The 25,264-nt window shown below is 47.4% G+C and overlaps 1 protein-coding gene, 1 non-coding gene and 1 pseudogene across 27 annotated transcripts in view; 2 read left to right on the top strand and 1 right to left on the bottom strand.

Annotated features, from left to right (window-relative positions):
* ZMYND8 (zinc finger MYND-type containing 8) overlaps positions 1–25,264 on the top strand; it is a 125,058-nt gene that overhangs the window by 86,499 nt on the left and 13,295 nt on the right. For 14 of the 26 annotated variants that reach the window (XM_061437861.1, XM_061437855.1, XM_061437850.1 and 11 more), the window contains 5 exons: positions 7,610–7,762; positions 10,358–10,870; positions 15,743–16,129; positions 18,075–18,265; positions 24,323–24,403. In XM_061437861.1, the coding sequence (XP_061293845.1) occupies positions 7,610–7,762; positions 10,358–10,870; positions 15,743–16,129; positions 18,075–18,265; positions 24,323–24,403 (1,325 nt within the window). The remainder of the gene's footprint in view (positions 1–7,609; positions 7,763–10,357; positions 10,871–15,742; positions 16,130–18,074; positions 18,266–24,322; positions 24,404–25,264) is intronic. The other 12 variants (XM_061437862.1, XM_061437863.1, XM_061437859.1 and 9 more) reach the window with 1 other exon arrangement.
* Positions 2,810–2,956, top strand: LOC133259950 (small nucleolar RNA SNORA79). Its single transcript, XR_009740616.1, has one exon. It is a non-coding gene; the product is annotated as a small nucleolar RNA SNORA79 (small nucleolar RNA).
* Positions 20,574–21,951, bottom strand: LOC133259847 (heterogeneous nuclear ribonucleoprotein A1-like; annotated as a pseudogene).

The raw sequence follows: 25,264 nt of genomic DNA, 5'->3' as shown, positions 1-25,264 counted from the left end.
CATCTTGTCCTGAGATGCCATTTTCAGATGGAGGAGCTGAGGCCTGGAGAGGAGGCCCTAAGGGACTGGGATTGCAGAGGCAGAGGTGGCGGGGCTGGGGCGCGTCTCTGTCCCCACAGAGGCCGAGGCCATGTTCACCCCCATCACCTGATTGTCCGGCCCAGAAGTGACAGGACAGGCTGGGCAGTGGCTTGAGGGGTTCCCGCTCAGGTTGGCTGGTGGGAACTCCTTATTTGAACACACGAGGACCCATCTGCGCCCCTGGGGATCACTCCCGTTCTCAGCAGTGTGGTGTGCTTTCTCACACTCTCCTCCACAGCCTCAAAAAGAAAGCTGTATGGAGGCGTTCTCACAGTCACCCTTCCTAATTGCCTGTCATGTGTGGCAGGACTAGCTCCTTCCCTAAACGAGGCTGTCCTTGGGCATCTGTGCCGTGCTCTGGGTCTTTCTGTTTGACTTGAGTCATGCGGTGGGAGAGAAAGGTTTTCTCCTGGCGTGTGTATCGGTGGTGGGCACAGTGGAGTCCCAGGCTCTCTTTGCAGAAGCTCCCTGCCAGCTCCTTCCATTCCTGGGACATAGGCTTCATGTCAGTAGAGACAAAAGCGTTGGCAATGTTGGCAGTTTATGGCCTGGCGTTTCAGTTACCCGATGCCAAGAGGATCAGATAGGGACTGGTGAAAAGTGCTGTGAATGGGTAGAAAAATCAGAAAGTGGAGGGAAATAATAATTCTCATGGCACTTGATGTCTGGCATCCCCGTAACTATTTTGAGCAGAGAGAAGTGAGAGTGCCAGGGATAATAATGACATTATTCTGTCTAACAAAATAGTGTTTCATTAAAAAGCAAAACAAAACCAAAAACTAGAAAAGGCAAAATTATGCAGATAGAAAAAAGATCAGTTATTGCCTGGAGTTGGGGAGGGTTTGACTATACATCACAAAGGAACTCTTTGGTAGAGGGAATTGTTCTGCATCCTGTTTGTCCTGGTGGTTACTCGAATCTGCGCAGGTGTTAAAATTGATGCATTCTCCAAAAAGTGAATTTTACTCTCTGTGTTTGAAAACTATTAAAAAATATACAGTGACCTTCAAGGTAAGGTAATAGCACCATTGCACAGAGAAATAAAGTTACCTCCCAGGATCACACATGGTTTGTGGTTGAGTTTGGCCTTTAGATTTGGGTCTGTCTGCCGTGTGTAGCTTGTGTTTTTAATCAAGACACGTGAACTGCAGTGCTGCAGGACAGGGCATATTTTCACTCTCGTGGGCTCTTACCGCTTAGTGCTGTAGGGTTAGTTGGCCCAGCTGTAGGGGTCAAGGATCAGGTGAGGATTTGGATGGCAGTGGAATGAAGCACAAAGTGCGTTTTTCAAGGAAGCTGCTCCCACCCATTGAACTTGTACTTGTCCAACCCTGAATTTTTAAGAAAACAGAAATCCAGGTTTTTAGTATGAACTCTTCTAGGTTTTAAAAGTTGACCATCAGTTTCATTAAAAACCTCTGTTTGGGGATTTCCTGGAGGTTCAGTGTCTAGGACTGTGCTTTCACTACCAAGGGCGAGTTTGATCCCTGCTCAGGGAACTTCCCTGGTGGCTCAGATGGTAAAGCGTCTGTCTACAATGCGGGAGACCCGGGTTCGATCCCTGGGTCGGGAAGATCCCCTGGAGAAGGAAATGGCAACCCACTCCAGTACTCTTGCCTGGAAAATCCCATGGACGGAGGAGCTTGGTAGGCTGCAGTCCATGGGGTCACTACGAGTCGGACATGGCTGAGCGACTTCACTTCAGGGAACTAAAATCCCGGCAGCAAATTAAAATAGATAAACAAGGAAGTAAGTAAATAAACCAAGCCACCCATCACCTTTTAGACCAAAGAAACAAGTACAACCAAAAATATAGCCAGCCCACTGGTTAGATACCAGTTGGATACTGTTATGGTTTATTTTACAGCATGACGGAGGGGAAGGCCCTGCTTGCTGATACACTGGGCCTCACTTGCTGTCTTGGGCCCCTTCTTCTGCTCTAAAATAAGGAGCCAAGTTAGGCAGATGGTTCTGGCTCCTTCTGTGCCCTTCTGGCAGTTAATAAGATGAGTCCTGAATAAGAATATGCTTGTGGCACGTGGTGGGATGGAGGTGGGGTGGGGTGTGTGTTTCTTTCCTTCACCTCGACTCCTTTTTGCTTTTTCTGGGAACCTTCTCTCCTCCTGTCTCATGCACGGTGTTTGCTTTGGGCTCAACAGACTCAGCAGTTAGTCATACTGTTAGTGACAAAATGTGCCTCGATGCCCCGTCAGAGATGCCGATGATGAAACGTCCTCAGACCCGAAAACTTGCCTCTGGTTTATTCTTCCACTGTTGCTGTCACCAGCAGGGGGCAAGACTGTGGAGGCCAGGCCTTCTTTGAGGATGTGGATGCGGGGCTGGGTACCCCGGTTGTCCAGATGTTGTCTTGATTTTTTTTAAGAGTGAATGAGGTGAGGAAGATCTCTGCTTTACTGATTGATAAGAGCATCTGCCCGGGTGTCTTGTCTAAAGATTTTCCTTTGAAGGAACCGTTATCTTGTGCCTCCTGAAAGACCATTCTTTATAGTATGCCTATGTCTTTTGAATAAAGGAGTTCTTTTTTTTTTTAGTTTAAAAAGAAGTGCTTATATTTTTGTTTTAAAACTTTTTGTGGCGGGGGGAGGTGCATGATTCATGGCATGCAGGATCTTAGTTCCCGGATCGGAGATGGAACCTGTGCCCCCTGCAGTGAAAACTTTGTCTTAACCACTGACTGCCAAGGAAGCGCCCTTAAAACATTTTGTTGTGATGGCTGTTTCTCTTGTGGCTGGAGCCTTAGGCCGTGGGATTTTAGTCTGTCATACGTCTAAGCTGGCTTGTCTTCTCTCAGGACACCACAGGGATGGCTTGGCTGTTTGTTAGTGTGTTTTGACTTTTGCAGAATCACACAATTGAAGAAAAAAAATTGTTTTTATAAGTAATGAATGCACACCGGGAACAAATAGTCAAAGTACGATCCCATGGTCTGTAGCCTGCCAGGCTCTTCTGTCCATGGAGATGCTTCAGGCAAGGATGGTGGAGTGGATTGGCATTCCCTTCTCCAAGTCAGAGTATAGAAAGATGATGAATGAAAAGGCAGTCCACACCTGTCACCTCTGATCACCTGTTCCTCTCTTCATCCTCCCCCTGCTGCCTGCTGAGAAAGAGAGCGACCAGTGTTGGCTCCTTTGTTTGGTCCACCCTCTGCCCCTGTTGGCTCTATTTAGTCTCCTTGGAGAGCTCTTTTAGACATCAGTCTGGGTGATCTGGTCCCCAGTTAGCAACGTCTACACACTTTTGAAGCAAGGAGTCCAGGTCGGGACGCTGCACTGTGTATCTCATGTGGGATCTTAGTACCCCGACCGGGGATCAAACCTGTGCTCCCTGCTGGAAGGTGGAGTCCTAACCACTGGACCTCCAGGGAATCCCCTGGACCCCTTTTTATTGTCCCAGCTGGGCCGTGAGTGCTGCCGTCTAGTGGGTGGAGGTCAGGGTTGCTGTCAAACATTCTGCAGTGCCAGAACCCCTCCTGGCCCCCTACCTCCACCCCGCTAGGCCCAAATGCCCACACCAAGAAGCCCGAGAACACATATATTAGTATTTGCATTTCCTTTCCTCCTTTTCTGCCTCGCACCAGTGCTCATGTCCTTGACTGACTATTTTCCTTTTCGTTAAACAGATGGGCTTTCCATATCACCACACAGAGAGCTATGCTGCTGTTATTTTAGCGGCTGTATTTTATTCCCTTTAAAGGTGACCAGTAACTTATTCATCCAGGCACTTTAGTTATTGAGTAGATCTCCATTTTTGCTGTTGGAAACAGCTGTGAGGAAGACCCTTCTGCCCAGGTGGTAGTGAACAGATCTAAAAACAGGATATGTTCCTAGAAGTGGAGCTGCAGGTCAGAGGCCTCGAGCTGCTGACATTTGGAAAGATATTGCCAGATTGCCCTCTGAAGGGTGGTTCTGATTTATGCTCCCTCCAGCAATGTGAGGATCGTGCCTTGTTTCTCTAGCGTGGGTGTTTTTTTTTTTTTTCAATCCCTGGTTTCCATTTATAGCCTAAGCTGTCTTCCTATCAGCTGAGAAGTTCAAAATGTTGACAGCCAGGGTGGATTCTGCAGATATTCCCGATATAGAAGGGCAGAAGTGGAAGGAGTCCTGATAAGCCACTAGGAGCTAAATAAGAAAGAGAAGCTCATCTTTTCTCCCTGCGGAGGACAGTTGAGTCCACACACAGCTGAAAGTTTGAGAAAGATAATTACATCTGGCTTAACTCCTGAAGGTCCGCTCTCAGGGACCCTGGAGCAGCCCCCTCCCTGGCTTTTGGTGGTGTCTCGTTAGAATAAACATCACAATGGAGAAGTGCTTTATCTTTTCATTCTTCTTGATTATGAATGTTCAATCTTAGGCTAAAGGTAAGGGATTGCCCTTACGTAGGCACGCAAATGAGGCAGCATGCCCATAAGGCTTCCCGGGTGGCTCTGTGGTGAAGAATCCTCCCGTCAGTGCGGGTTCCTGGGTCAGGGAGATCCCCTGGAGAAGGAAGTGGCCGTCCATTCCAGTATTCCTGCCTGGGAAATCTCGTGGACAGAGGAGCCTGGTGCGCTGCAGTCCATAGGGTTGCAAAGACTCAGACATGACTGAGCGCACGTGCAAAAACAAAACAAAACCACGCAGTGTAGACACACACAGGTGCACACACGTGCTCATACTGGATTATTTTGGTGATGTGTAGATCTGTTTGTATGAACCCCAAGGTTTCATACAAGGTGCATAAGGGTTAAGGCTAATCGTGAGGCATTTTCTTTCCTCACAGACAACGTTGGTCCAAATACAGGGGCTTACAGCCTTGCCTGCCAGTTGTGAACACCTGGGGAAGCTTTATATGGCCAGTGCTTAGGCCTCCCCGCATGCTGGTGAATTCAGTCTCTGGGGATGGGGCCAAGTAGTCAGGGTTTTGGTTTTTTTTTTAAAGCTCTGGACTGGACAGTGAGCAATTTCAATGTGCGGCCAAGGTTAGCAGTCAGGGGTCCACAGTTTCCAGCCTGTGGACCAAATCTGGCCCCCAACTTGTTTTTGTAAATAAAGTTTTATTGGAATGCAGCCACATTCATTTAACACATTATTTTATGGCACTCAGCAGAGCCTATACACCTGCAGAGCTTCATTTATTCTGTGGCCCTTTATGGAAAAAATTTGGTTGACCCTTGCCTGATATGGTCAGTTGTGTTTTTCGGTAACGGCTGTGTGGAATCTGTTAACCACATAGGAATGTTGTAGAGGACAGGGTGTCCTCCTGTAACGTAGGCAACACCGCCGTCTCCTGCTTCTCCACTTCATGGAAAGTATTTTTGTGAGATACTTCTTTTCCAACTTTATACTTGAAAAGGCTGCCTGCAGTTTCCCTCTGGAACGCAGTGCTTCTTCATTTCTGAGAGCAGAAATGACGAGACGGGCCTCGCATCTTCCCCCTTTTACTGTCGTGTTCTTGGCTCAGCAGTTGAAGTCCTTAAGTCCTGATTACACTGTTGTTTAATCAGATCTTCTTCTTTTCTCTGTTCCCCAGTTGTCCTCTTTTTTTTTTTCTCTTTTATCTATTTCACTCTCTCTGTTTACTTTGTAAGATGCCTCTCCAGTAAAATTGAATGAATATTCTTCCCCCTCTGAAGTAGTTGTGCATTCAGCCATTCTCCTTGCAAGCATCTTCAGTCCTGGCCCCCAGAGACTCTCTGAAGGTTCCCTGATCAGCGTGTGCACACACACCAGACAAACACATGCGTGCACACACAGGTCTGTTTTTTTTAGAGCCGTTGCTTTAATGACAAGGATGCTGTTCCTGTTTGCTTTGAAAGCTCACTTTTGGAATCTCACTGGTGGCCAACCTGAAGTGTGTCTTTGGGACAGGGCTCTTCCTGATCTTACCTCGTTATGGTGATAAATGAAGTTGGAGCAATTTGTGGCTCCAGTCATCTATGAGTGGGTTGTGTAGGACTTTGGGGAGACTACCTGTGGCCCTTTAAGTGGGTAAATCTCTGGTGTGTGGTGTTAGGAGCATGCCCCTGTCTTGGGTACAGGGCGGAATGCTAGGGTCACGTTAAGGGGAAGAATGAAGGCTTTGGAGGAGCCTGCAGTCCAGCACTCAGCCTGTATCTTGGTCTTTGCACCAGGTTGGTGGCTAGAGGTGGCCTTCTGGGTGGGGTAACAAAGAGATGGGCGAAGTCAGGTAGTGAGTGCGTAGCCAGTGGAACTAGCTCACAGGTGGCTCATCTTTGTTCTTGATGGATCCTTGAGGGATCCCACATCCTTTCTGACCCTGACCCGCTTTCAGGGATTGAGAAGAGGAGCTGGGCACCCCCCACCCCCTTATCAGACCCCAAGTGCATTCTCTGCTTGGGGTCTTAGAGGCAACGTCAGGGTGAAAGACCATGCTTCCTTCCTGCAGAGTCTCTCACTGTTTCCCGGCCTTTGCTACTTCCACCATTTTGTCCCCTTTTTATGTTTTGGGGAGTAGCTAGAGGAGGCAGCAGAGGAGGTAGGGAAGGAGTTCAAGACATACAAGCTCATGGATCCTTTGGAATCTGGGCCAGCTTGGTCATACAAAGACCCACAGCAACTGTGGTATGGGGGTGGGGGTGGGCAGAACCTCTGGACCTGAGTCATTAAGCAGGGGCCTTTGCCTGCAGTCAGGGTGAGGAGGAGTTGACATCTTACCTGAGCAAGAAGACATAGGTTCATGTCCAAAACTAAGCGGTCCCCATTCCTCAGACAGATGCCAGGAGCCAAAGGGAGGTACAGCACACCAGCTGGAGGGTCTGCCTGTCTTGTATTTCCCCTTTCCTTAAGTATTTATTTGTTTATTTGGCTAGGCTGGGTCTTATTTGTGAGACGCGGTGTCTTTGGCCTTCCTTGGCGGCATGTGAACTCTTAGTTGCTGTATGTGGGATCTAGTTCCCCGACTAGAGATCGAACCTGGGCCTGCTGCATTGGGAGTACAGAGTCTTAACCTCTGTACCCCAGGGAGGTTCCTGTTTACCCTTTCTTTCTAATTTGAGCTCCAGACTAGGTCGGCGAAGATCGAAGTCTCTGTGGTAAAGGAGGAGCTGGGCTCCCCGTCTTTATCAACATGTTCTCCGCAAGGCTCAGCGCCTCTCTAGGTTACAAGCCCTCTCTGATCTGGGCCTGAAATTCAAAGCAAACTGGCCAGACTCAGTGTCACTTTATCTGCTGTTGTTGAGGTTGAATGTAGCGTAACCTTTGGCTTTGGAGGATCCATAGTGATGCTGAGCTTCCTAGAAACCAACGATCTGGCTGGGATTGTGCATTTTCTGTATTGAAAGCAACCCAGGCGATAGTTCAGTAGAAACCAGCCAAATGTTCTCTCAGGCTCTTATCGCCAAGTCAGCCCTGGCCGTCGAGTAGATAATATTGTTGGGATAAACAGACACATTTTAGGTTTTTTCCTCCTGGGCTCAAAAGCGTGTTTTCGAGAAGAAGCCGAGTGATGAGCGTAATTCACTAGTTCCCTCCAGTGCTTGATCTTATGAGGGTGTGGTGGTGTCTTCCAGATCGAAGCAAGGCCGAGATGGACCTGAAGGAGCTGAGTGAGTCTGTCCAGCAGCAGTCTGCTCCTGTTCCTCTCATCTCTCCTAAGCGACAGATTCGCAGCAGATTCCAGCTGAATCTCGACAAGACGATAGAGAGTTGCAAAGCACAATTAGGTATGTGTCTCGGTTTGCTTATATCGTTATCACCATCGTTACTTTAGGGGGACCACCTGGATGAAATGAAAGCCTGATCCTGGCTGCTGTTTGCGCAGCAGGTTTAACTTTGGTGTGTTTGTTCAACAAAAAATTATTTCTCAGGGCAGAATATTTCACATTTGCTAGTTAATTGTTCAGTGGGGTATTTTGAGTTTGTCAGAGTGCATTCTTTGATTGTGACAGCCTGCTGATCTGAGGTGCCGCTTGTAAGAAAGTTTGGAAGCAGGAAGAGCCTCTTGAGTTTGCCGTTGTGCTTCTCTGCACGTGTCGGCGTCTCCACTTCAGCATCACGTGTATCCCACGAGTGTCCCCAGCACAAACCCTTCCCCTCCAGGCTGGGCCACACCCCCCTGTCCCCGCCCCCGGCACATACATCCTGTTTCTGTATCTATTTTCCCCTTTCCTCGTCCCGCCTGCCTTTTTACACTGCCTACCTGAATCCTATCCCTAAGGCTGAGCTTGGGCGTCACCTCCTTCAGGAAGTCTTCCTTGACTGCCCTCCCCATCTGCCCACCTCCTTTGGTACTTTATGGCTCCAAAGCATCAGTGGTCCTTTTGTGTGGGGGTATTCCTCCCAGTCTAGACTGGAAGCTCCTTGAGGGCAGAGAGGTTTGTCTTAATAAAGATGTTATAAAGACTAGCCTTCTCCAAGGTACTTGGTCTTATACACATAGTGATGCTCTAGAATGTTTGTTGAAGAGGTAAATGAAGTCAGAAGGTATTTATAAGGAAATAGGGGGTGGCTGGGTCTCAGTAGAGAAAGCCAGTCCAAGATGAGATTTCCATGTCACTGGGTGCTCTGGACCTTTGGCTGAGAAAGGAGCTAGTTGGGAGTCACTCAGGCTGTCCGAGGAAAGCATTCCTTGCTGAGTTGCCCATTTGGTTAGGACACTGAGTGACATGGATGAAATTTTGCAAGGTATATCCCTCTTGGGTTCTTCCAAGCAGCTGGTCTAGCTCCTCAGTTTGTTATTGTTAATAAGGATTTATGGAGGACTTCCCATGCCTCCTGCACTGTGCATAGATTGTCCTGGAGGTTTGATACTGTTAACAAACCCATTGTACAGGTGAAGAAATGGAGGTTCAGAGAGGAAGTTCACCTGTTCAGGGCCACACAACTAATAGAAGCGGGGGAGCAGGATCTGAATTCATATCCTTTGGGCTCCAGTATCCAAGCATGTGTGGTCATGCTTGTCAGTCTGGCGTCCAGCCTTTAGTTACCAGTTGCCCAAGCCCTGAGATCCAGAAATTAAACCAGATTTGGTTTTTAGATTCTTTCAATTTGAGCCCTGGAGGAGGTGGATATAATTCACTCCTGATCCTGCTGGGCTGTTTGTGGCTCTTAGCCTTTTACAAGTTTCTCTTACGTGACCCCACTCACGGTAACCATTGCTCTAGAATGAAGACAATACAGAGTTGATGGGGATTTCCTGTTTTCAAAATTGTAGGGTATCGGATTACTTACCTCCAGGTGGATGACGCTCACTCCCGAGAGCAGGAAACATGAATAGGTTAAATGAAACTATTGTTAGAAATAGGCTTTTGCCCATTTGGGCTTGTGTATATAGGAAACTCCTGCTGTTCTATCGTTTCTCCTTGTGCTTGAGTCGTGGAAATGGGTGACTTTCCTCTGGACTCGGTTACAAGTAGAGAAACAGTAGAAACGCAGTGGTGTTGACTCTGCTTCAGGGCGGGGAGCCCGCTGGGGGCTGGGCAGCTGGGCCACCTGGAGGCTGCTTCCCAGCCGAAAGGGGCCAGTGGTTCTCAGCCCCGGCCAGCCTCGCAGGCCTCTGACCGAGTGGCCAGGGCTTCTGCTCTTGCAGCACAAGCCTAGCATCTTAATTTTTATGTGAAACTTCCCGATTTATGAATTGGCCAGCATGTTCTAAGTTAAAAATAAAAACAACAAATAACACAATGTTGGAGAGCATTGGGTCAAACCATTGCTTCCTAAATAACATGTCTGCTCATGTGGCTCGTGGGCTGTGAGTTTGCATCCCCTGCTTTAAGCCTTGGCTTATTTCTTTGAGTCCTGTACGCAAAGGGTAAAAGACTTAATGCTTTGGGAGTTTGTTGGAAGAGCCCTAGTGCTGACTCGAGCCCATGTCTCTGGCCTCGCCTCTCTTGATTTTCTTTGTGTCCCAGGACAAGTGATTTCTCAGGGCCTCTTTTTTTGTCATCTGTAAAATGGATCAGTTTTAACCACTCCTTTGTAGCATTCCCTTCCATCCCTCCCGTTCTCTGTGTCCCAGTGAGTTACCCATGCCGCCAAGATTGAGCTCTGGATAAATTAGAAATTAACGTCGTTTGGTCCCATGTCATCTTGGAATGTCAGTAACTGAAACCCTCAGCAGACAAGTCCCATTTGTCAGCTGTAGTCAGCTGCAACTTGAGTCTGCTGCTACCCCACCAGGCCAATGTGATGCAATGTGATGCAATGTGAAATTTTCTTTTTTTCATTCCAGCGTTGGGCGTGGAAAATGTTTGCGTTTTTTTGGTCCTGCTCTTTATTCTGTGACTACGCCACATGCTGGGTTTTCTTTTTGAATTTAGGCATAAATGAAATCTCGGAAGATGTTTATACGGCTGTCGAGCACAGCGATTCGGAGGATTCTGAGAAGTCAGATAGTAGCGGTAGTGACTCTATCAGTGATGAGGAACAGAGGTCCAAGAACGAGCCAGAAGATGCCGAAGACAAAGAGGGGACTCGGATGGACAAAGAGCCATCTGCTGTCAAAAAAAAGCCCAAATTGCCGAACCCAGTGGAGACGAAAGAGGAGCTGAAAGGCAGCACGTCACCAGCCAGCGAGAAAGCGGACCCAAGCTCGGTCAAGGAGAAGACGAGCCCCCAGCCTGAGAAGGACTTTTCAGACAAAGCAAAACCCTCGCCTCATCCCACAAAGGATAAGCTGAAGGGAAAAGATGAGACGGATTCCCCAACGGTGCATTTGGGCCTGGACTCCGATTCAGAGAGCGAACTTGTCATAGATTTAGGAGAAGACCACTCTGGGCGGGAGGGTCGAAAAAATAAGAAGGAACCCAAAGAACCGTCTCCCAAGCAGGAGGGTAAGTGCTTGCGCCCGTTTCCGGTTTCTTGGTTTGGTGTGAGAATGCCACCTTGCCGTTTGTAGTATCACGTGTCATGTCGCGCTCTGACATCGTGAAGGGTGGCACAGCAAAGCTTGGATTGGCTCCTGGTCACCTAGCTAGTTACTGAGCGGGACCAGGCCTTAACCTGGGCCTGCCCACCTTGTACCTTCTCAGTACCTGATGTGGCTGATTTTGAGCACAGGAAAAGAAGTCTCTTAGAAAGTAGTAGTTGCTTCTAACAGTCAAGTCGTTTTGAACTTAAGCAGTTTCTTTTCCAATGTGTTCACTTATATGCCTAAAGTGTTTGTCAAAGTTAAGACATTGAACAGGGCTAAAATTGTTAAAAGTGTTCGGTTCAAAGACCTTGATGAGTTTATTCTTTACCTCCCCTCACGCTGCCCAGGCTTCTCAAAACACATTTTCTTACTAGAGTGTAAGACCTTTTGGGTCGGTGGCACCAGACTGCTGAGTTCTTCTTAAGGCCTCTAGAAATCCAAGGGGGAATTAATGTATGATTCCCACCTAAGCCCATGTTCTGCCATATTTGTGTTTAACTGACATGGGCCCGAGGTTTCTCAGCCTTGGCACTAATTGACTTTTTATGCTAGATAATTCTTTGTCCTGTGTATTGGAGGATGTTTAGCAGTATCCCTGGATGTCAGTAGCGTCTACCCAGTGGTGGCCTTCAAAAGGGTTTGACAAAACAAAATCTCCCCTAGTTCTGGACTACTACCTAAGTTCTCCCTTTGCTGCTGTTAGGGACCGAACTAGCTGTGGCTGCTCTCAAACCCGCTGCATCCCAGGCATGTTGGCAGACCCCCCAGTGGAACATGGGAATGATTTGAAACATGTTTGGCCCATGGGCGAAGCAGTCAGCAAATTTCTCAGCTGGCTTGGCAAGTGGGTGGTGAGGGGATTCCAATATACCCAGGAAAGATAATTAAGAATTAATTAAGGGCCCAGGAGAGACAGGGCCAAAAGACAAACTGGAGGTTGTAGCCATAAAACCTCTTGTACTTTGTGGGTTACATAAGGGGATAGCCAGGTTTAATTCTGTGGCTCAGTGGTAAAGAGTCCTCCTGCCAATGCAGGAGACGTAGGTTCGATCCCTGGGTCGGGAAGATCTCCTGGAGAAGAAAATGGCAATGCACTCCAGTATTCTTGCCTAGAGAATTCCATGGACAGAGGAGCCTGGTGGGCTGTAGTCCATGGGTTCACAAAAGAGTTGGACATGACTTAGTGACTAAACAGACAACCCACAGCTTCTGACAGGAGGTAACTTCTCAGTTATGTATCCCCTGGGGATTTCTTAGTCTGGCTGCTTAAACAGGAGGGGGATGGGCTTTGAGCATCTTCCTTCTGTGTTTGTATCAACATGAACTGTTCTGGAACCTCAGTTCCTGCAGTTCATTGAAAGAGGATGGAATATCTCTCAGTGATATAAGGCAGGAAGAGAGAGAGGCAGTTGAGTGGGTCAGGAAGGATGGATTACTGCCCCATCCCTTAGAATTACGAATGGCATCTGAAACATCCATTTCTGTGTGGATTGGGGTTTGAGGTACCACTTCTGATGCTGCAGAAAGCAACAGGAGTAGCAATTATTCCATGAAGTTTGTGGAATTGTTGGGTCCCAGATGGCAGTGTTCCTATGAAGGATACATTTATACTATTCCTCTTTTTCTGGAATAGATCTTTTGTTTGGTTGTGGGATTTTTTTGCTCCTTCCAGAAAGGATTTGTGACATACTGATAAAATGGAAATCAAGACATCAGTGAGAAAGATGAAAATAGAACAGTGAGAAATCTGGGGAAAGTTTGTATACAGAAATAATTCTTCCCGCCTTCAGAATTAGCAAAGCCAGGCTTCCATTTTGGCTCCGAGCTTCCTGGCAGTCAAAGCAAAAAGGGAAACACATTTGAGTAGTGCCCTAAAAGATCTCCACCTAAATAGAAAGCACTCCAGTTGATAAAATGAAGCTGAACTGTTCCTCTCACTGGTATCTGGAGCAAATTTCTCTAGGAGCCCCTGAGTGTATGGTGGGACTTTCAAGCAAAGGATGATTCTGAAACATAATTCAGTTAGAGGAACTTCGCAGGGGTTGAAATCCAGAGTCACCTGAGGATGATTTGCGTTTTGAAGATTCAACTTCGTGTCCGACTCTGCAGTTGAGCATCTTTTCAACAATGTGCTTTCACTTATAAGTTTATTAAGTGAAGGGTGTGTTGGAGAGTGCTTGGTGACCTCCAGCTGATCTTCAGTTTGGAGTGCAGCTTATACACAGAATCTGAATCCTCAGATAGAAAGACAGCTGTTCTAGCTAGAGATCCCAGAGCAGAGGCTAAGGGAGCTTGCTTCAGGACCTTGACTATGCTTACCCGGGTCACATCAGTCATTTCTAGCCTTCTCTTAAAAAGTCCTTTTTTAATGTACAGGACAGCAACCTGAGTCTGATAGAAGTAGGTTAGTTGGGTGGGGTCGTTTTTGGAGTGTTGACCTTTAAGAAATTCACTTCTTTTTGAGACTACAGGTGATTATACGCTCCCAAATTTTTAGGACAAATGGAATTTTCCATGGCCCTTCCTCTCCCTACCCCCACCCCCAATAAACCATCAGCATCCTCTAGAAATTAAAATGTTTTAGTGTCTAAATGAAACATCCACCCCCCCACCAAGAGTGCGTCAAACCTGGAATTTTTTTTTTTTTTAATTTGGAAAAGAGCTCCAAAGGGACTCTTGCAGAGCAGTTAACCATCTACAAAGCCAGCTGTTTGCTTTTGCAAGATGAGAGAGAGAAAAAGACCTATTTGTGGTTGCCCTTTGCCCAAGGAGGGTTCAGGCTAGCTAATCAACAAGGGCAGTGTATTTTTTAATCACATGGCAGAAAAGAGAGGCACTAAAGATGCTTTTGCAGGTTAGAAGCCCTGCCTGTGGCATCTCTGCTTTTTTAGAAGGGCTAAGCTCAAAGCCACTTTGCCCCGGAAGGGGAAGGGGCAGAGGCTGCGTCCGATATCTGGAAGGTTGTCCTGGGCAGGGATGGGGGCTCCTCACTGTAGGTAGGGATCTTCTCCCAGCCCCGCCCTGTGTTCTTGCCCAGGACTTGGCTGAATTTTTCCCCAGAGGAGCCAAGAGGGCCAGTCAGTTGTGATAACCACCGAGACACCCCCACCCCCAGGCAGTAAAGTCAGCCTGTCAGCGCTCCTTTCCTTTCATACTCCTTGGTTTTTCCAGACCCACCGTTAACTGAAAATTTCCCCTAGAATGATCAAGAGCTCATGTCTTTTCTGGGTGATAGAAATCTAAAAATGACAGGCATGGAGTCACACGTCGGAAGTGTGCTGAGCCCCTAAAAAAGGTGTAGTCCTTATTAAGGGCTTCCTTGGTGGCTCAGCTAGTAAAGAATCCACCTGCAATGCAGGAGGCCCAGATTCTTTCCCTGGGTCGAGAAGATCCCCTGGGGGAGGAAGGAAAAGGCAACCCACTCCAGTATTCTTGCCTGGGAAATCCCACGGACAGAGGAGCCTGGCAGGCTAGTCCATGAGATTGCAAAAGAGTCGAACACGACTGAGCAACTTCACTTTCAGTCCTTATGAAAAAGTGTTTGATGTCCAGGCACATCGTCTGAGATTAAGGATGCTGACTTGCACCTGTGTTTTTTGTGTGAATCCCGGGGAGTCCTCTCTGGGGACGCAGGTTCATCTCTGCAGGGCCTGGGGCCCCTGCAGTAGTAACTGACCCCCTCCCCCTTACAGACGAGCACTCGTGTGGTCATCTCCTCTCCGCTGCTCAGTGCTTCTGGCTCTAACCTGCCTTCTGACCAGCCCTTCTCACTGCCTGCCCTCACTTACCAATATGCTGCCGATTCCTGGGCATGTCTTGGCTAAAGCTGTTCCCCTCCAAATTCTCCCTGCTGCCTGTTGACATCCTGCCCTCCTCCCTTATAGCCCAGCTCCTCCCAGAAGATACACTCCAAAAGGCAGCTTTTTTCAAACTTGAGTCACTCGCATTCATTCTTTTTGCCATACCCAAGACCTGCTCATACAATTATTGACTTAATATATTTTTATTTGAAGCAGCAGCTCTTTTTTTTTTTAAATTGAACTCAATTTTGAACTTAAACTTGACTACCACACAGTAGGTGAAACAGTATTTTGTGCTCTGCATAAAAGACGTAACAGGAATAATTGCAGTCAAAATAAAAGCAAGGCTTCTAAATTCTCCATAAAGACCATTGTGCTGGGGAAGGTTCTGGCCTTGGGGTGGAGTTCCCTTGCGTGTTAGGTGTCAAGGCTGCCAGGACCACACTGAGACTGTTCTGGAAGGAATTAGAAGAGATGAAAGACAATACTCTTCTTTCTGGGTGATTCATTGTTATTGGCCATTGGGAGGCTGTCTGATTCCTTGGGGGACATGCTCTGTAGGTTTCCTGGCCAAGGAAAGGATTCCTGTTAATCTCCAGATGGACTTTGGCTAAGTCTCTCTCAAAGTGCTTACTGAACTCTTAACTTTGTAAAACAAGGTACTTGCAGTGATTCTGTTCATCCACTGGGTCATCGACTAGCAGGTGGGCAACTCCAGACCAGGGGCTGGGTCATGTTGGCCTCAGTCCCCCGGAGGCCTTGACAAGTATCTCAAATGTGAGCCAGCACGTAACCCAAGGAGGCTGATGTTTTACGCTAGAACCTGCTGCAGAAGTGGCCTAAGCATGTAGAGTGACAATGTACCCATTCACGGGGAGGTCCTTGGCATGCTAGCCTGGGATGGTCACCTGGAACTCACTGGCCTGGAGACCCTGCAGGTCAGCCGGAGTCCCGTCTACTTTCTGTTTTGTTTTTTCATGCCTTGGCTTCAGTCGTAGGTAAAGCTCCACCATCCACAACAGCGGGCAGCCAGTCTCCCCCCGAAACGCCGGTCCTCACCCGCTCATCCTCCCAAACTCCCACGGCTGGGGTCACGGCCAGCACCACGTCCACGGTCACGGCCCCGGCCGCCGCCGCCGCCGCCGCCACCACCACGGGAAGCCCGGTGAAAAAGCAGAGGCCGCTTTTACCGAAGGAGACTGCCCCGGCCGTGCAGCGGGTCGTGTGGAACTCCTCAAGTAAGTTTCAAACGTCCTCCCAAAAGTGGCACATGCAGAAGATGCAGCGCCAGCAGCAGCAGCAGCAGCAGCAAAGCCAGCAGCAGCAGCAGCCTCAGTCTTCCCAGGGGACGAGATATCAGACCAGACAGGCTGTGAAAGGTACCGAGCCTCCCCCTCTGCTCTCCGTGGCGCCCGCTCCCTTTTCGCCACATGGACAGGAGAAAAATCGTCCTCGTTTTATTTTTTCAGTTCCCCTTGGTTGCCTGGCCACCGTATCCGGGAGGCCTGACACATTCCATTTGGCATTATTTTTTAAAGTTGTTTTGCAGCTTGCTTTTTGTACTTTTCTTTTTCCTTTTTCATTTTATAAATGGTACATGCACGTCTTCTTAGAAAGGGGTGAAATAGATGCCTAGACACACAAAAATCTGTTGTCTTGATTGACTTTCTATTTCATTCTCCACCCTTTCTCTGAGGTTATTGTTAACCATAAGATCTTTTTTTAATGCATGTATGCATATATATTTATGTATATATATATATGACTTCATAAAAGTATTACTTTTTTTTTTTTTTTCTTTTTGGAAACATAAAAATGGTACCATCCTTGCCTTTTTTTTCTCCCCACCCATCAGCATGTTTTGGAGGTCCATCCATGCAGTACATAGAGCTCTCCCTGATTCTTTTGGACTGCTGCGTAGTATTCCAGTTTATTTAATAAAGTATTCCCCTATGGATAGACATTTAGGTTGCTTCCAGTTTTTCCCTGTTGTAAACAGTGCTGCAATGAATACCTTTGTATAAGTTTCCTTGTGCATGCCCGTGTACCCCTGGGCATTATTTTTGAAAGAGTACAGTATGAGAAGTGGATAGTAAAGGATACCTTAATAAGTAGGGATTAGCCCCTCAACGCAAGAAGATGCAGCCTCAGGATCCGTTGCTGAAGCGTGGAATGACAGCTCCCAGCAGGAGGCTCCATCTGGGCTGACGTAAAGCCGTACAAAGCGCTGATCTGATGGGTACTAGTTTGTCCAGCTCTCGTGAGGACTGACACAGGGCTTGTTTCCTGGGGAAACCCGCATCGAGATCCTTCGTGGTTGGGCTCCTTGATCGAAACTCTCATGTACTGAGTGCACTATTGTGAGCAGAACTCTTGAGAGGTGCAGCAGGTTGTGAAATGAAAGAGTAGCCAGATCTTGAACTGGGCCCCCAGTGAAACCCTTCGAAGATTGGGGTGGAAGGAAACTGAGCGATTGGACACACAGTGTTGGAGTACAGCCGGAGTGATCCTGCTGTCTGAAGAGTTGCTGGGGCAGAACCGAGTCTGGGATCTTTCAGGTTGGGATGGTCAGTTCCAGTCTCCTGAGTTCATAGCCCTTAAGTATAATGAGCCATCCCGGGGAACTTGGGAGCTGGCGAGAAGGAGCTCATTGATGGTATGGCTCCTAATTCCCAGATTGTCCTGTTAAAGATAAACAAAGCTGGCCACTAGTTGAAGTAGTTAAGATGGATTTTAATCTGCTATATACTGTTGCAGTAGGGCAAAACGTCCGACATGAACTGAAGTCAGTTTGAACGTGTACACAGGGGACTGGGGTTTTAAAGGGAGAATTTGGGAATAGGGAGGGGGAATCGTGGGGGCTCAGTAGAGTCAGAAAGGGACAGTTTTACACCAAGTGGGACGGGGGTGTTGGTCCATGTGAAGTGTCTGGGTTTGCTGACTCTGGTACGTCTTGAAGGTAGGCTTCTGCCCTCCCACAGAGACTGGACACTGGGCCCTGTCGTTAGGTGGTGACTGGAGCAAATAGGCAATTCTATTGGCAGCCTTGAGTTTTCGTAGGTGGGGACTTTAAAGGGGTGGGGGTCATCCTAGGGATGCAGCCTTGAGCTGTTGGAAACCGTATTGCTCTTATAGACCCAGATGGAGGTCTCGCTGAGAAAGGGCTCGGAGGAACCTCGCTTGAGTTTGGCCGACGAGAGAATTTTTGTCCCTTGAAAGCAGAGAAACTCGAATGGTGTGGATTGGGCCCTGCTCCCACCACAGCTTCAAGCTGGGGCGGCCTTCCTGAGGCAGTGGGGTGACCAAGAACCTTTGCTTTCCCAGCTGTCCAGCAGAAAGAGATCACACAGAGCCCATCCACCTCCACCATCACCCTGGTGACCAGCACCCAGTCGTCGCCCCTGGTCACCAGCTCAGGGACCACGAGCACCCTCGCATCTGCGGTCAGCGCAGACCTGCCCATCGCCACTGCCTCAGCTGATGTCGCTGCAGACATCGCCAAGTACACTAGCAAGGTGAGTGCCCGCGGTGGGATTGGGGAGGACCAGCCTTGGGTCTTTCCCGGAATTGAAGGGGACCGGGAGGTGGTGGAGTTCCTTCCCGACTCCCCTGTCCTCTTGGCGTGTTCCTTGTGGAGGCGTGTGGTGGGCAGGCTCGCCTGCTCTGTGTTCACTTGTGGGCACCCTCTCAATGCAGGTTCTGTTGTCTCTCTTTTAAAATTTATTCTCTTGAAGTATAGGTGATGTACAGTGTTGTTTTAATTTCTACTGTATAGCAAAATGATTCAGTTACATACACACATACTTTCTCATATTCCTTTCCTTTCTGGTTTATCACAGGACAATGGTTGTAGCTCCCTGTGCTATACAGGAGGACCTTCTTGTTTACTCTATGTATAATAGTTTGCATCTGCTAATCCCAGACTCCCGATGCATCCCATCCCCGACCCCAGCCCTCCTCTCCACTTCTCTCTTAATTTGCCAAGTGCTTTTATGCTCACTGTTGAATTCAGGCAAGTGAAGCTTGCAGCTCTCCTTGCTGTCAAATGAAAGTGCTCTGGAGTGATGTTCAGGTTCATGTCTGTGGAACCCAGGGAGTGAAAATTACCACCAGAGTTGCAGCTCCCTGGGGAGTCCATTCTGCTCTCTGCTGGGGCCTAGAACAGTGCTTGATGCATAGTTGTACAATGAAAGCAGATTGCTGCCTAACTTCTCATTGGGCTTCTTATCAGCACCTTTTTTTTTTTTTTAATGCGTACAGTTTTTTAAGTCTTTATTGAATTTGTTGCAATATTGCTGTATTTTCCTTCTTTTAAAATGTTTTGGTTTTTTGACTGCAAGGCATGTGGGATGTTAGCTCCCTGACTGGGGAATCAAACCCGTACCCCCCACAGTGGAAGGCAGAGTCTCAACCACTGGACTGCCAGGGACGTCCTCACACCCATTTTATAGATGAGCATGCTGGGAGCTAGCCAGGCCACACAACTTGTCCAGGGTCACATAATCCGTGAATGTCTAACTGGCATTTGAATGGTAGCAGCCAGGATCTAGAGTGTCCGTTTAACCCAGCTTTGAGCTGACTTGTGAATTCGCACCGGGCCTGCTGACCACAGCTGTCCAGTGTCCACAAACCTATTGTTCTTACATGTGGCTTTTTAAAGCAGCCATGCTTGAGTCAGTGTTGCTAAAGAGAGAAAACCCAAGTCTTGGTGTAACATCTCTTTATTTAGTATTTCTGTTCCCCCCCTTTTGAATAAAACACAAGAATTCTTATTGAGTCCCTGAGTTTCGGAACAGGAAGGGTTCAACTATTAGGTATGGTTACATCCTCAGGGTTTTCGTCTTACCTGTTCATCACCTTGAACTAGGACTGACTGCATATTTTTACTTATAGTGACTTAATAGAAGTAAAATTAAGTCTAAACTCACCAGATCCTGTTCTTCAAGGCTTGAAGCCTAAGCCCATCTTTCTTCTCTTAAAAAGAGTGATTCGCATGAAAGTGTTAAAGAATTGATGCAAACTTCCCTGATGGCTTGTTGGTAAAGAATCCGCCTGCTAATGCAGGAGACGTGGGTTCCATTCCTGATGTCGGAATATCCCACACACCCTAGAGCAACTAAGCCCATGCACTGCAACCACCGAGCCCGTGCTCCAGAGCCTGGGAACCGCAACCACCGAGCCCGTGCCTAGAGCCCGTGCTCTCTGTCCAGCATGGGACGCCACCGCAGTGAGAAGCCTGTGCACTGCACCTGGAGAGTAGCCCCGGTTCGCTGCCACTAGATGGAAGCTTGTGAAGCAACAAAGACCCAGCACAGCCAGAAATAAATGCATAAATAAAATTATATTAAAAAAAAGAATTAGTGGTACCACGTGGAGACTTTCTTCCTAACAAGATCTGTTGTAGAATTATAAGAGAACTGAAAGAGACTACTTTTTTTTTTTTTCAAGAGGGTATTAAATCTTTTATTGATTACACATGATAATGGATGATACACAAGCTTCATTCCCATCTATAACTTCATCTCGTACCATAATTCAATTTAGATATATTGCATAGGATGTGCCAACAATCATTAATAACCAAAAAAAAAAAAAAACTCCATGACTTTGCATGGGTGACCCTTTTAATGGTGAACTCCAGGTCACAACACAGTAACTGTCAGTTCAACTACACCAAGGTTCTGAAGACAACAGCTTCTCCACCAAGCAGGTTGTAAATAAATTTCAAATGGAACCTGGCATCACCCTGAAGGAATTCTAACTTCACACTGTTGGGGTAGTTTACCAAAATGGCTTCAGAGTAGACTAACTTTACACGGCACATTAAAAAAAAAAAAAAAGACATTTATTCAGCGTCATGATCAGACTATTACATTTAGCAATCAACAGCATGGGTGCAAAAAAAAAATCTACATTAAAACCCTTTGTTGGAATGCTTTACACTTTCCACAGAACAGAAGCTAAAATAACCTGTTATACAATTAGTCACAAGTACAGTCCTCGAGTTTTTTGCCCATACACGTGAGTATTGTCTAAAACATGTCTTCTTTATAGCAGCTAGGCCCTGCCACCACTGTGCTTGGCTGAGTTCACAAATCTGTGGTAACCTGTAGCTTCCCTGTCACTTCTCTGGCTCTCCTCTCCTGCTAAGCTTTGTTTCCTGGCAGTAATTAAAACCTTCTGCCACTGCCATAGCTACTGCTGCTGCTGGAGCCACCATAGCCACCTTGGTTTCGTGGTTTGGCAAAGTATTGGCCTCCACCACCACAGGGGCCGGAACTTCTGCCTCCAAAGTTTCCTCCTTTCATGGGTCCAGAATTTGAAGATTGATTGTTGTAATTGCCAAAATCATTGTAGCTTCCGCCACCTCCAAAATTGCTTCCGTCATTACCAAATCCATTATATCCATCCCCACTGCCACCATATCCGCCACCACCACGGCTGCCACCAAAGCCACCTCGACCACTGAAGTTTCCTCCACGACCGAAGTTGTCATTCCCACCAAAAACCCTCCACGACCGCCACCAAAGTTTCCAGAACCACTTCGACCTCTCTGGCTGGATGAAGCACTAGCCATCTCTTGCTTAGACAGGGCTTTTCTCACTTCACAGTTGTGGCCATTCACAGTGTGGTATTTCTGAATGACAATCTTGTCTACGGAGTCATGGTCATCAAAGGTTACAAAAGCAAAGCCTCTCTTTTTGCCACTGCCTTGGTCAGTCATGATTTCAATTACTTCAATTTTCCCGTACTGTTCAAAATAATCTCTCAGGTGATGTTCTTCAGTGTCTTCTTTAATGCCACCAACAAAAATCTTTTTCACAGTTAAGTGGGCACCAGGTCTTTGAGAATCTTCTCTTGAGACGGCCCTCTTTGGTTCCACAACTCTTCCGTCCACCTTGTGTGGCCTTGCATTCATGGCCGCATCCACCTCCTCCACCGTGGCGTATGTGACAAACCCGAAGTCTCTGGAGCGCTTGGTGTTTGGATCCCTCATTACCACACAGTCTGTGAGCGTTCCCCGTTGCTCAAAATGGCTCCTCAGACTCTCATCGGTTGTTTCAAAGCTCAATCCTCCGATGAAGAGCTTCCGCAGCTGTTTGGGCTCTTTGGGAGACTCTGATTTAGACATGATGGCAGTGGAGGCGGGGAAGACTTCAACGATGCTTTCTCGGCGGCGTCCACGGGCAGAAAGCAGAGACTACTTTTTAAAACTACTGACTTAAGATGTCTGGTATTGCCTAAATGGCTTTTTTTTTTTTTTTTTTAAATTATTTATCTGTTTGGCTGTTCTAGGTCTTTAGTTGTGGTGTGCAGATTCTTAGTTCGCATGTGGGATCTAGTTCTCTGACCAGGAATCAAACCCAGGCGCCCTGCATTGGAGGTGCAGAAGCTTAGCCGCTGGGCCACCAGGGAAGTCCCCCCAAATGGCTTCTCGTTTGCTTGCCATTGATTGGACTTCTTGTATCGCCTTCTGTTGATTTGGTCCAAGTTGTCCATTTACAAATGAGAAAACTGAGTTTGCCACGCAGCTCAGGCTGGTGTTCACACCAAGCCCAGTGTTCTCCGCTCCTGCAGCCCTTCTTATTCCATCTCCTAAAGTTCTCCCCCTTACTCATGGAGCAAAATTGAGGAATAAACTTTTTGATAGGCATTTTCTTTGCAGTTAAGAAAATACACTCAGCGACGTAGTTTTGGAGCTGGTGAACTTGCTTGTGTCTGAGGTGACCCAGAGTTGAAGACCCAGATTTGTGTGTTTTGGCAGAAGGGCTCTTTTTTATTAATCTTGAGTTCTTTGCTATATTTGGAAGTGAGAACGAAGGTCAGCCCACAAATTCATGATTTCTTTAAAATGGAATGTAACTATGGCATTAGTAACGTATTGGATTTCATCCAGTCTCTAAAGTTTTCTCGTAAAGCAATTTCGTTTGAATATTTTAAATGGACCTGAGCAGGGAGGCCCGTGCAGAATGACTGACCATAAAGCACAAAGTGTTTTTGCTGGCAACGTCCTCCTGTGGTCCCTGCAACAAGGGGGAGAACTAATATTTCAACAGATACTTTATTCATTTTCCGCCTATTTTGGGGGTGAATTGGGGGTTACTCTTTTGGGGGTTGGCAGCAGTTTTGCGATCACATGTTCTTGAGAATGAATTCTTCTGTGAAAATAAGAAAACAGGTATCTCTTTATGAACTCCTCAGCAGGTACGGAACCACAGTCGCCTCTTCTCCTCATTTAATCCTTGTACACACCCTACAAGGGGCACTGTTGTTATCCTTGTTTTGTGCCTGGGGCCCAGAGAGAGTTGTGGATGGCAAGATAGAATGGCAGGAACAAATCTCGGGCATCAGATCCAAGGGTGCTCTTCGTCCTCTTTTCTTGCTGAATTGGAGCAAACGGCATGGCGCCGGGGCATCTTGGCGGTGGCCGGGCCAGATCCAAGACCTGGTTTGGCCTCCTGTCTCCTCCTGCCCCTCCAGTGATGTGGGGGGACTCAGCGGGTGTGTGCCCGTTTAGGTCACCACAGAGCCTTGAGGAGGGCTCCCTGTGCTGAGCAGTAGGCTCTCATGAGTTATCTGCTGTGTACATAGTACTGTGTATATGTCAGTCCCAGTCTGAATCTCCCTGCTCCCCCATCCCCTCCTTTGGTCGCCAAAAGTTTGTTTGTTTTACCTGTGACTCTGTTTCTGCTTTGCCAGTAAGTTCATCTCTGCCATTTTTTTGGATTCCACAGAGAAGTGATATTGGACAGTATTTTTCTGTCTTACTTCACTCTGTATGACAGTCTCTAGGTTCGCGCACATCTCTGCAAATGGCACTATTTCGTGCCTTTTTTATGGCTGAGTAGTACTCCGTCGTACATAAGTACATCTTCCATATCCGTTCCTCTGTGATGGACACTTTAGGCTTTGTCCGAGTCCCGGCTATTTTCGACAGCGCTACAGTGGACACTGGGGTGCATGCCTCCCTTTGAATTACAGTTTTCTCCAGATACATGCCCAGGAGGAGGATTGCTGGCTCACACGGTAGCTCTCTCTGTTTTTAGTTTTTTAAGGAACCTCCATGTAGTTCTCCTTAGTGTCTGCACCAGTTCACATTCCCACCAGCAGTGGAGGAGGGCTCCCTTTTCTGCACCCTCTTTCCAGCATTTATGGTTTGAGATTTTTTGATGATGGGCATTCTGACTGGTGTGAGGTGGACACCTCATGGTAGTTTTGATTGGCATTTCTCTAATCATTAGTGGTGTTGAGCATCTTTTCGTGTGTTTTTGGCCATCTGTGTATCTTCTCTGGAGAAATGTCTATTCAGATCTTTCCCCCCCATTTTATGATTGGGTTACTTGGGGTTTTTTATGAGCTGCATGAGCTGTTTGTATATTTTGGAGAGTAATTCCTTTTTGGAGATTAATTCCTTGCTTTATTTGCAAATGTTTTCTCCCATTATGAAGGTTGTCTTTTTGTTTTGTTTATGCTTTCCTTTGCTGCCTACAGGTAGATTTTGGATATATGTCATCTAGAAAAAGTCTCAGGGAAGTTGATCACCCAGATTGTTTCTCTTTTTATCTTTTCAGATGATGGATGCAATAAAAGGCACGATGACGGAAATATATAACGATCTTTCGAAGAACACTACTGGAAGCACAATAGCTGAGGTCAGAGGTGACACATGTCATTCTTGTTTTTTTTTAAGTTTTTAAAAATTGGAGTAAAATTCCTTTACAGTGTTGTTAGTTTCTGCTGTACAACAGTGTGAACCAGCTGTCTGTATACATGCGTCTCCTCTCCCTTGAGCCTCCCTCCCGTTCTTTACTCCCTTTTTGCTAAGGGTATTTTCTCTGGGCTGATACGGGGGCGTCCTGAAGAAGTTTGCCAACAAAGGTCCGTCTAGTCAAGGCTATGGTTTTTCCTGTGGTCACGTATAGATGTGAGAGTTTGACTGTGAAGAAAGCTGAGCGCCGAAGAATTGATGGTTTTGAACTGTGGTGTTGGAGAAGACTCTTGAGAGTCCCTTGGACTGCAAGGAGATCCAACCAGTCCATTCTAAAGGAGATCAGTCCTGGGTGTTCTTTGGAAGGACTGATGCTAAAGCTAAAACTCCAGTACTTTGGCCTCCTCATGCGAAGAGTTGACTCATTGGAAAAGACTCTGATGCTGGGAAGGATTGGCGGCAGGAGGAGAAGGGGACGACAGAGGATGAAATGGCTGGATGGCATCACCGACTCGATGGACATGAGTCTGGGTGAACTCCGGGAGTTGGTGATGGACAGGGAGGCCTGGCGTGCTGCGATTTATGGGGTCGCAAAGAGTCGGACACGACTGAGCGACTGAACTGAACTGAAGAAGTTCTCTGGAAACCCCTCTCAGGTCTGGCCCCGGTCCCCAGGCTTGCTCTGCCTTAATGGTGGTATTGAGGGTATTTCTTCACTTGGCTGGGAAGCTGGTGCCGTGGAGACACACCTTGCTCTCTGCGATCACCTCACTTCTAACCAAACAGCTGAAACCAGAGCCCGAGT

The sequence above is a fragment of the Bos javanicus genome, chromosome 13, assembly GCF_032452875.1.
Source record: "Bos javanicus breed banteng chromosome 13, ARS-OSU_banteng_1.0, whole genome shotgun sequence".
NCBI classification, from domain to species: Eukaryota; Metazoa; Chordata; class Mammalia; order Artiodactyla; family Bovidae; genus Bos; species Bos javanicus.
This window is presented reverse-complemented; position numbering and strand designations above follow the sequence as displayed.